At 38.9% G+C, this 12,774-nt stretch overlaps 1 protein-coding gene across 2 annotated transcripts in view; it reads left to right on the forward strand.

Annotated features, from left to right (window-relative positions):
* The window catches only part of LOC133556114 (xylosyltransferase 1-like), a 30,816-nt gene that overhangs the window by 15,571 nt on the left and 2,471 nt on the right, over positions 1 to 12,774 (forward strand). Inside the window, exons 5-10 of one of the 2 annotated variants that reach the window (XM_061905738.1) lie at positions 2,071 to 2,151; positions 2,209 to 2,425; positions 2,494 to 2,670; positions 8,509 to 8,777; positions 12,162 to 12,357; positions 12,427 to 12,763. In XM_061905738.1, the coding sequence (XP_061761722.1) occupies positions 2,071 to 2,151; positions 2,209 to 2,425; positions 2,494 to 2,670; positions 8,509 to 8,777; positions 12,162 to 12,357; positions 12,427 to 12,763 (1,277 nt within the window). The remainder of the gene's footprint in view (positions 1 to 2,070; positions 2,152 to 2,208; positions 2,426 to 2,493; positions 2,671 to 8,508; positions 8,778 to 12,161; positions 12,358 to 12,426; positions 12,764 to 12,774) is intronic. The other variant, XM_061905739.1, reaches the window with a different exon arrangement.

Genomic DNA, 12,774 nt, shown 5'->3' on the forward strand with positions numbered 1-12,774 from the left:
ATATATATACGATGCACATATGTAGATACAGTATATGTGCTTATACTGTATATGTGTTTGTATGTGTATGTTCACATTTATACATATATACATACATACATATATATGTCATATACATATATATGTATGTATATATATATATATATATATATGTATATATATATATATATGTATGTGTGTATATATATATATATATATGTATATATATATATATATATATATATATATATATATATATATATATATATATATATATGTATATATATATATATATATATATATATATATGTGTATGTATATATATATATATATATATATATATGTATATATATATATATATATATATATATATATATATATATATATATATTTATTAGGGGTGGGCAAATTAATGCGTTAATTATGAGTTAACTCATCAATTTATTAACGCCGACAATTATTTTATCGCACATTTGCGTATGTTGTTTACATGCTTTTATTTTGTTAACGCCTTTTCTTAACAAGACGGCGTCGCCTGGCGTCGAGGGGCTCTTGGTAAAGATGGCACATTTGGCAAAAATACCGGACAATTCCGCAAATTTCATGGCAGGCTTACAGCGTGGTCACTCCGGGATCACTTACGACCGCCAGACAATTCTGAATGTGGATAGATCGGGCCGTTTTGGACCGATAGACGCGTGCTTGCTAGACCGGCTAGCTAGCATGGGAATACTTTGCCGGCTACATCCAGCGGCCTGGGAAGCAGCGGAGTATATGTGTTGTCTGTATGTCTATGAATAATGCAGACGAGGCGTGTTGGCTGAGTTCTTAACGTTTGCTTTCAGAGCGTGCATATCACAACATACAAGATGCCCTCATGGCGACACAACCTATACCGGGCTACCGCGCATGCTCGTCACTCCTGTTGCATGCTGGGTAGGGTAGTTCTTTTTTTCCCTGGCTCATAACATCACACTATAGTACCATGTATATTTCAGTTTATCAAAGCACCAAGCAAACAATCGGAAAATTCCCATCATATCAATTCCTAGATATGGTCATAATTATTTTAAGTGCACTACGCAGAATAAACAGAACATTATTAATATTTCTAGTACGGATAATTTGATCAAAAATTCCCTAAAACAGCCCACTACCTATAATATAGGTTTTTTAAACATAAGATCCCTGATCCAAAAAAAATGTTTCTGCTGTTACCTCAGAAATTGCCTGTTCAGATGTTATGATTGTGGCTCAGAGATTTGTATGTAGATTATATTTATTTTCCATAACAAACAGGATAACTTAAATACCCTGGCAGTGGTAGTAATAAGCTTAAATATTTGTATTTACATTTTTAGAGTTGATTTTCATAAAATATGCTATTTAACTGCTACTGTTTAACAAGGACTGATTTAAATTGTGTTTGCACAACGAATGTTTTGGCGCTTTTGTTCATGTGGGGGAATATTCCAATAAAGGTGCACTACACAATACTTTTGAATTCATTATTGGGCTTTGTGTATACAATGCAGTTAATCGCGATTAATCAGAGAAATAGTGCGATTAACTTCGATTAAAATTTTTAATCGTTGCCCAGCCCTAATATATATATATATATATATATATATATATATATATATATATATATATATATATATATATTTGTATGTGTGTGTGTGCATGTGTATATATACGTATATACACACATATGTACAGGTATATGACATATATGTGCGTTTAGGCATGTATATGTGTATATATACACACATATATACATACATATATGTACATACATTTGTATGTATTACAATACATGCTATTTATAATAAACACGACACATTCTTTCACATTTCAGTTGACAAACTGAGCATAACCATGTGACAGACACACACACAACACACACACACATCACAAACACACACACCCCCAGCTAAAATCGATGCCATCAATGGTTCTGACATCAGCGAGCCGCGTGTCAGTCGATTGGCAGTCCGGAAAAACGTTCCAGTAGGTCAGAGGAGATGACAAAGAAAATGGAGGTCAGGTGGTCTCTGTCCTGTGAGCTGATTGGCTGATGTCTCCTGACAGGACCAACGAGCAGCTGGTGGCGTTCTTGTCCAAGCATCGTCACCTGAACTTCATCAAGTCTCACGGCCGCGACAACGCACGGTGAGACACTGTGGACACGCCCCCCTCGCTCTCATTGGCTTACGGGCTCCACTTCAGTTTCATCCGCAAACAGGGCCTGGACCGCCTCTTCCTGGAGTGCGACGCCCACATGTGGCGCCTGGGGGACCGCAAGATCCCTGAAGGCATCGCGGTGGACGGAGGCTCCGATTGGTTCCTGCTCAGCCGGGCCTTGGTGGACTACGTGGTCACCTCGGAGGACGAGCTGGTCGGCGCCACCAAGCGCTTCTACGCCTACACGCTGCTTCCTGCCGAGGTAACGTCACGGGACTGTCTTGTTGAGGTGAAAGGTCACTGAGCCGCCGCCCCTGCCATCCCTCGCAGTCCTTCTTCCACACGGTCCTGGAGAACAGCGCCCTGTGTCACACCATGGTGGACAACAACCTGAGACTCACCAACTGGAACCGCAAGCTGGGCTGCAAGTGTCAGTACAAACACATCGTGGACTGGTGCGGCTGTTCGCCCAACGACTTCAACACCGCCGACCTGCCGCGCTTCCAGGTGAGCACGGCCAATCACCTTGCTCGCCACCTGTCAGAGACACGCCCCTTCCCAAACATGCTCATCGGCCAGCTCACACTGCTTCGTCACGCTTTGACTGTGAATACATTCTCAACAGTAACACAATACCTGCAGTGCTACACAATAATAACACATCTGCACAATGATGACACAATAATAACACAACTACATTTTAATATCACAAAATCAATAAAAATCAATACAACTACATAATAACACAAAATAACACAGTTACACAATAACAACACAATAGTAACACAACTGTTTATAATATCACAATATTATTTCAACGACACAGTAATAACACAACAATAGCATAGTTACACAATAACACAATAGTATCACAACTAAACAATAATATCACAATATTAATACAACTACACAATAATAACACAACAATAACACAGCTACACAATAGTAAAACAACTAGATTTTTATATCACCATATTGATACAACTACACAATAATAAAAAAATACCACAACAACACAATAATGACACAACAATAACACATTGCAGTATAATAAAAAACAGCTACACAATAACAACACAGATACACAATTATAACACAGCTACACAATAACACAACTAAATTTTAATATCACATTATCAAGACAACTGCGCAATAATAACACAACAATACCATAGTTACACAATGATAACGCAATAGTATCACAAATAGACAATAATATCAGTAACAGTAACACAGTTACACAATAATAACACAGCTACACAAAAATAACACAACTGCATTTTAATATCACAATATCAACACAACTAAGCAATTAACACACAAAATAACACAGCTACATGATGATAACACAACTAAATGTTAATATATTACAACTACACAATAACACAATAACATAGTTACACAATAATAACACAATTGTATCACAAGTAAATAATAATATCACGATATTAATACAACTACACAATAACACAACATTAATACAGCTACACTATAATAACACAACTAGATTTTAATATCAGGATATTAATACAACTACATAACAATAACAAAACAATAGCACAACAACACAGAAGTAACACAACAATAACAGTTACACAATACTAACAAAACAGCTACACAATAACAACACAGCTACACGATAATAACACAGCTATGTTTTAGTATCACAAAAGAAACACAACAAAACAATACCCACACAAAAATAACACGGATACACAAAAGTAACAACTATAACTTAGCTGCACAATATTAATACAACTACATTTTAATATCACGATATTAATACAACTACATAATAGTAACACAACAGTAACACAGCTACACAATAATAACACAACTAGATTTTGATATCAGCTATATACAAATAACACAACAATAACATAGCTACACAATAATAACACAACTACATTGTAATTAAGTTGTTATTATGAAGCTGTTGTGTCGTTGTGTTTTAGCTGTTGTACTGTTATGTTATCATTGTGTTGTATTTAGCATACAACAATAACTCAACAGTAAAGCAAGTACACAACACAATGACACAACATTAACACACTAATACAACACAACAATAATACGATAATAACACAATGACACAACATTAATACAACAACAACACAATAGCAACATAATTACAACAATAGTCAAACAATAGTAAGACAAATACTCAGCAAAACAATACAATATGAACATGCTAACAACAGAAAAATAAGACAGTAATAACACACAGTAACACAACAATAACACAATTGCAACATGTAGATCACTTGATTCAAAAAAACAATAAAATTCCTACAGAAAATGGATGCAACAGTTTTACAAGTTTGACATCACAACAATGCACACACACACACATTCACACGCACACACACACACACGTGTATACGTGTTACATTACAGTTGTGTAATTGATGATCACGCGTTCCTGTGGTCACAGCTCCAGCAGTAGAAGAAAAATTGTGTTTGTACTTTGGGCGTTTGCTTCTGGATATTTCTGTCCCCCGTGTGGCGTCTGTAATAAGTTGGTCTTTGTGGGCGGGGCTAAAATAACTTGGACTAATTATTACCTCGTGAAGCTGATGTATTTTTAAACCCCTTATTATCCCCACCAGCCACAAGGGGCACTCTACAGCCTCATCTAGTCTCTTTGTGTCGTCTCATTGTGTTGTCTCATCCTGTTGTCTCATTGTGTTGTCTGATTGTGTTGTCTCATCCTGTTGTCTCATCGTGTTGTCTGATTGTGTTGTCTCATCCTGTTGTCTCATCGTGTTGTCTGATTGTGTTGTCTCATCCTGTTGTCTCATCGTGTTGTCTCATTGTGTTGTCTCATTTTATCGTCTCATCCTGTTGTCTCATTGTGTTGTCTCATTGTGTGGCCTCATTGTATTGTCTTGTGTGTTTTCTCATCGTGTTGTCTCATCGTGTTGTCTCATTGTGTGGTGTCATTGTATTGTCTCATCCTGTGGTCTCATTGTGTTGTCTCATTGTGTTGTCTCTTGTGTTTTCTCATTGTGCTATCTCATTGTGTTGTCTCATTGTATTGTCTCATTGTGTTGTATCATTGTGTGGTCTCATTGTGTTATCTCATTGTATTGTCTAATTGTGTATTTCCTTTGTGTGATCTCATTGTGTTATCTTGTGTTTTCATAGTATTGTCTCACTGTGCGGTCTCATTGTGTAGTCTCATTGTGTGGTCTCGTGTTTTCTCATTGTATTGTCTCATTGTGTGGTCTTATTGTGTTGTCTTATTGTATTGTGTTGTCTCATTGTGTGGTCTCATTGTGCTCTCTTGTGTGTTCTCATTGTATTGTCTCATTGTGTGGTCTTATTGTGTTGTCTTATTGTATTGTGTTGTCTCATTGTGTGGTCTAATTGTGTTGTCTCATTGTGTTGTCTCGTGTTTTCTCATTGTATTGTTTCATTGTGTGGTCTCATTGTATTGTCTCATTGTGTGGTGTCATTGTATTGTCTCATTGTGTGGTGTCATTGTATTGTCTCTTTGTGTTGTCTCATCATGCCGTCTCATTGTGAAGTTTCATCGGTTATCTTATTGTGTTGTCTCATTGCGTGATCTCATTGTGTTGTCTCATCCTGTTGTCTCATTGTGTTATCTCATTCTGTTGTCTCATCCTGTTGTCTCATTGTGTTATCTCATTCTGTTGTCTCGTGTTGTTGACATGCAGCTGACGCGTTGTTGTTTTGTTAACATCTTGTTGTTGAGTTGTTCACATGGTTTTGAAATGTTGTTGACGTGCCGGCATGTTATTGATGTGTTTTTGACATGTTGTTGACGTTTTGTTGACGTGTAATTGACATGTTGACGGTTTGACGTGTAATTGACATGTTGTTGATGTGTTATTTTTGTTGTTAACGTGTTGTTGATGAGTTATTGACATGTTAATCAATCAATCAATCAATGTTTACTTATATAGCCCTAAATCACTAGTGTCTCAAAGGGCTGACATGTGTTGTTGACATTTTGTTGATGTGTTGTTGAAATATTGTTGACATGTTGGTGATGTGTTGACATTTTGTTGACATGTAATTGACGTGTTGTTGACATGCTGTTGACATCTTGTTATGTACATGTTGTTGACATGCTGTTGACATCTTGTTGTGTTGTTGACATCTTGTTGAAGTGTTGTTGTGTTGTTGACATATTGTTGACATGTTATTGATGTGGCCTTGAAATATTGTTGACGTGTTGTTGATGTGTTGTTGATGTGTTGTTGACATGTTGTTGACTTGTTGTTGAGGTGGTGTTGACCTGTTGACAGCTTGTTGACTTATTGGTGACGTGTTGTTGACAAGTGTTGACGTGTTGACATGTTATTGATGTGTTGTTAATGTTGGTGTCATGTTATTTGTGTTATTGACATGTTGTTAATGTGCTGTTTATGTGTTAACATGTTATTGATGTGTTGTTGACATGTGTTGAAGTGTTGTTGATGTGTGTTGAAATCTTATTTATGTGTTGTTGATGTGTTGTTGACATGTTATTTTCTTGTTGTTGGCATGTTGTTGACGTGTTATTGACATCTTGTTGACATGTTGATGTGTTGTTGAAATATTGTTGACATGTTGGTGATGTGTTGACATTTTGTTGACGTGTAATTGACATGTTATTGACATCTTGTTGTGTACATGTTGTTGACATGCTGTTGACATCTTGTTGATGTGTTGTTGACATCTTGTTGATGTGTTGTTGACATCTTGTTGAAGTGTTGTGTTGTTGACATCTTGTTGACATCTTATTGATGTGTTGTTGATGTGTTGTTGACATGTTGTTGACTTGTTGACAGCTTGTTGACTTATTGGTGACGTGTTGTTGACAAATGTTGACGTGTTGGCATGTTATTGATGTGTTGGTAATGTTGTTGACATGTTATTTGTGTTACTGACATGTTGTTAATGTGTTGTTAACATGTTATTGATGTTTTGTTGACATTATTGATGTGTTGTTGACATGTGTTGGTGTGTTGACATCTTATTTATGTGTTGTTGTGTTGTTGACATGTTATTTACTTGTTGTTGACATGTTGTTGATGTGTGTTGACATGTTGTTGATGTGTTATTGACATGTTGTTGACTTGTTGTTGATGTGTGTTGACATGTTGTTGACGTGTTATTGACATGTTGTTAACATGTTGTTGATGTGTGTTGACATGTTGTTGACGTGTTATTGACATGTTGTTGACATGTGTTGACATGTTGTTGATGTGTTATTGACATGTTGACATGTTTTTGATGTGTGTTGACATGTTTTTGACGTGTTGTTGACATGTTGTTGATGTGTGTTGACATGTTGGTGACGTGTTGTTGACATGTTGTTGTGTATTGACATGTTGTGTATTGACATGTTGTTGATGTGTGTTGACATGTTGTTGACGTGTTGTTGACATGTTGTTGATCTGTGTTGACATGTTTTGACGTGTTGTTGACATGTTGTTAACATGTTATTAACATGTTGTTGACATGTTGATGTGTGTTGACATGTTTTTGACGTGTCATTGACATGTTGTCAACATGTTGTTGATGTGTGTTGACATGTTGACGTGTTACTGACATGTTGACATGTTGTTGATGTGTGTTGACATGTTTTTGACGTGTTGTTGATGTGTTATTGACATGTTGATGACATGTTAATGTGTGTTGACATGTTGTTGATGTGTTACTGACATGTTCTTAAAATGTTGTTGAAGTGTGTTGACATGTTGTTGATGTGTTCTTGACATGTTGTTGATGTGTTTTGACATGTTGTTGACATGTTATTGACATGTTGTTGATGTGTGTTGACATGTTTTTGACGTGTTGTTGAAATGTTGTTGACATGTATGTTGACATGTTGTTGACGTGTTATTGACATGTTGTTGATGTGTGTTGACATGTTGTTGACGTGTTACTGACATGTTCTTGACATGTTGTTGATGTGTGTTGACATGTTGTTGATGTGTGTTGACATGTTCTTGACATGTTGTCAATGTGTGTTGACATGTTTTTGACGTGTTGTTGAAATGTTGTTGACATGTTGTTGACGTGTTACTGACATGTTCTTGACTTGTTGTTGATGTGTGTTGACATGTTGTTGATGTGTTACTGACATGTTCTTGACATGTTGTTGATGTGTGTTGACATGTTGTTGACGTGTTATTGACATGTTGTTGATGTGTGTTGACATGTTCTTGACATGTTGTCAATGTGTGTTGACATGTTTTTGACGTGTTGTTGAAATGTTGTTGACATGTTGTTGATGTGTGTTGACATGTTATTGACGTGTTATTGACATGTTGTTGATGTGTGTTAACATGTTGTTGATGTGTGTTGACATGTTGTTGACGTGTCATTCAGCAGGCATCCAGGCCCACCTTCTTCGCCAGGAAGTTTGAGGCCAGCGTGAACCAGGACGTCATCAACCAGCTGGACGCTCAGCTGTTTGGCGAATACGCGGCGGGCACGCCGGGCCTCACCGCCTACTGGGAGAACGTCTACGAGCGAGAGACGGACGGCGTCGCCGGCGCGTCGGACGCGGCAATCAGTCACTACCACAGCTTCGCCCGCATGGGCCTGAGCCGCGCCGCCCGCTCGCTGCAAGGTCGACCCAGCGACAACAGTTGCAGGTACAACCGGCATGGCCGCCACAGGGGTGAAAGGTCATCAGGTGTTCTCTGCTTGTGTTGAGTATTACTGTAACAAAACTATCTGCAAGTGTGTGTTGCAATTTGTGCGTCTGTCATCCAATTCACAAGGGTGTACTAATTTGTGTGTCTAATTCCAATAAGTGTGTGCGTGTAATCAGAGCCGCGTGTGCGTGTTTTAATTTGTGTGTGCGGACACAAAAATTAGTACATGCACGTGAATTGGATTACAGACGCACAAATAATAACACTTTCATAGAAATGTTCCACCTGAGTGAAGCGTGTTTGTGTTTACTAAACATGACGATAGCTTGGAGCCACGCACAATCAGCTCTCAGTCCGAGTGTGTGTTTGAGTTGGACCCCTTGTAAGGTACAAGAAGGTTCTTGTTAGTATTGGGGTGTGTGTGTGCGTGTGTGTGTGTGTGCGTGTGGTTTAGTCGGACCCCTCAGAAGGTACAAGAAGGTTCTTGTTAGCAATGGGGTGGGTACCATTAGTGTGTGTGTGTGTGTGTGTGTGTGTGTGTGTGTGTGTGTGTGTGTGTGTGTTTGCATGCACATGTTCTTGTATGTCTGCCCTTCTTGAGACATCAACAAGGAAAAGTACCTTCCATATGAGGTGTGAACAAGTTAGGACATAAATCATAATCCCAGTACGGAAAACCATTGCATCTAATAGAGAGCCAAACACTAGAGTCCGTGAACATTGCTCCAAAGTCAGGATTTTTTTTGTTGATTTAATGTGCATACAAAAGTAAACATTCACAGGTGCAAAGGCAGCAATATTTGATCAACCAAGACTGCAGCTAATGAAGGAGTGCCCTATTCATCCCTTAAAGCAGTGGTTCTCAAATGGGGGTACGCGTACCCCTGGGGGTACTTGAAGGTATGCCTAGGGGTACGTGAGATTTTTTTAAAATATTCTAAAAATAGCAACAATTCAAAAATCTCTTATAAATATATTCATTGAATAATACTTCAACAAAATATGAATGTAAGTTCATAAACTGAAAAACAAATGCAACAATGCGATATTCAGTGTTGACAGCTAGATTTTTTGTGGACATGTTCCATAAATATTGATGTTAAAGATTTATTTTTTTGTGGAGAAATGTTTAGAATTAAGTTCATGAATCCAGATGGATCTCTATTACAATCCCCAAAGAGAGCACTTTAAGTTGATGATTACTTCTACATGTAGAAATCTTTATTTGTAATTGAATCACTTGTTTATTTTTCAACACGTTTTTAGTTATTTTTATATCTTTTTTTCCAAATAGTTCAAGAAAGACCACTACAAATGAGCAATATTTTGCACTGCTATACAATTTAATAAATCAGAAACTAATGACATAGTGCTGTATTTTACTTCTTTATCGTTTTTTTTCAACCAAAGATGCTTTGCTCTGATTAGGGGGAAATTGAATTAAAAAAATGTTCACGGGGGTACCATCCATCCATCCATTTTCTACCGCTTATTCCCTTTCGGGGTCGCGGGGGGCGCTGGCGCCTATCTCAGCTACAATCGGGCGGAAGGCGGGGTACACCCTGGACAAGTCGCCACCTCATTGCAGGGCCAACACAGATAGACAGAAAACATTCACATTCACACACTAGGGCCAATTTAGTGTTGCCAATCAACCTATCCCCAGGTGCATGTCTTTGGAAGTGGGAGGAAGCCGGAGTACCCGGAGGGAACCCACGCATTCACAGGGAGAACATGCAAACTCCACACAGAAAGATCCTGAGCCTGGATTTGAACCCAGGACTGCAGGAACTTCGTATTGTGAGGCAGACGCACTAACCCCTCTCCCACCGTGAAGCCCTCACAGGGGGTACAACACTGAAAAAAGGTTGAGAACCACTGCCCTAAAGAACCCGCCAGGTGAACAGCTGATTTTACGACTTCTGGTGCTGACGTAAGACAACCCGCGTTCCATATGTGACCAGAGGATGAACAAATACACTACGGTAATAAGACTATAGTGATCATTAACAGTTAGCTTCTACAGCTGGGGTGTCCACCTGTGGTCCGTGACTCGTTTGTCATCGGCATTAAGTACATTACTAAAAACAAATAATAGAGATCTCATTAGAACTCCTGGTGGTGAAATCTAACAAAATGAGTGTGGTCCCAAAAAGGAGGGATTTTTCAAATTGATTGTGTGTCGGTTTTAAAAGTGCTCCCTCTCTGGCCAACATGTTTAATAACAAGTGTGTGTAAGAAATTGAAATGCGCCCCCTTTGGCCAAAATTAATTAAATAAATATATAAATATATATTTATACCGAGACTTATTGTAATAACTTGAAGTAAATAATGAAGATTAAAAACCAATTACAAACAAAAAATAAATAAAAAATTAACTTTTTCTCACAATGTGTCAACTTTTTCCTCATATTTCTGTTTTTGTAATATTGCAATTATTACTTTTTTTTATGTTAAAAATATTACTTTTTAATGCAAAATGGTGACATTTGTCATACAAAATTCTGACTGTTATCACAATATTGGCATTTTTTTGTTGTTGTTCTTGTAAAATAGTGACATTTTTGGAGTAAAATGATGACTTTTGTCATCATTTTGCCGGGTAAAATTCCGATTATCATTACAATATTGCCAACATTTTAAAGTTTTTTCATAAAAACTGTTACTTTTGTCGAGTAAATTTACGACTATTTTTCATAAAATTGCCAAACTGTTAAGCTTTTCTTGTACATCTGTCACTGTTATTGAGTACAACTCCAGCTTTTTGGGGCGGCGTAGCTCGGTTGGTAGAGCGGCCGTGCCAGCAACTTCAGGGTTCCAGGTTCGATTCCTGCTTCCGCCATCCTAGTCACTGCCGTTGTGTCCTTGGGCAAGACACTTTACCCACCTGCTCCCAGTGCCACCCACACTGGTTTAAATGTAACTTAGATATTGGGTTTCACTATGTAAAGCGCTTCGAGTCACTCGAGAAAAGCGCTATATAAATATAATTCACTTCACTTCTCATAATATTTCACAAATGTTCAGTTTTTCTTGTAAAATTTTGACTTGCGTTGAGTAAAATGATGACTCTAATTACAATACTGCCAAAAGTAAGATTTTCTTGTGAAATCTTGACCTATTCCAACTAATTTTTCACAACAAGCTTTTTTATATTCGCAAAGTATGAATGTATTATTAATTTTGTAAATACACATCTTTATATATCTAGAAAAGAGTGGTCCTAAAGAGGTAGGCTTTTTTTTAGCGGTCTCAAGAAGGTAAGAAATACAAGAGTGGGTGTGTGTGCGTGTGTGTGTGTGCGTGTGCGTGCGCAGGCGTTAAATAAAGACATGGTTTGGGCGCAGCTGTAAAAATGATTTCCAAGTGTGTGTTTTAGGTACGAGCCCAGCGGCCACCCGCTCTCGGTCCACATGTACTTCCTGTCGGACCGCTTCCAAGGTTACTTGCTGCGTCACGCGGCTTTGAATCGAGCGTCTGCCCAGCTGGAAGACTTGGAGACCTTGGTGACCCCCAGAGATCACTTCACCCTGGCCAGCCCCCCTCAGTCCATCAACAGACTGCAGCACGTCCAGGTCTCACACACACTCACACACACACACGCACACATACACACAGGTAACAATATATTGGGTGTTGCCCAGGTGGGGACGGACTGGGACCCAAAGGAGCGTCTCTTCAGGAACCGGGGGGGTCTGCTGGGCCCCCAGGACGAGCTGGTGGCGGTGCAGCGCTGGACCCGAGGCCCAGGCAACCTGACGGCCACGGTGGTGTGGATCGACCCCACCAACGTGATCGCCGCCACCTACGACATCCACGTGGACGCCTCCGCCGAGGTCACGCACTACCGACCCCCCCTGACGGCGCCGCTGCGTCCGGGCGTGTGGACCCTGAGGGTCCTGAACCACTGGAACCTGCTGGGCCAGACCAGCTTCATCGTGGCCCCGCTGGAGTTCTACCACCAGCAGCCAATAAAACAAGGTGAGCGCTGG

Source organism: Nerophis ophidion, linkage group LG07 (genome assembly GCF_033978795.1).
Source record: "Nerophis ophidion isolate RoL-2023_Sa linkage group LG07, RoL_Noph_v1.0, whole genome shotgun sequence".
NCBI lineage: Eukaryota > Metazoa > Chordata > Actinopteri > Syngnathiformes > Syngnathidae > Nerophis > Nerophis ophidion.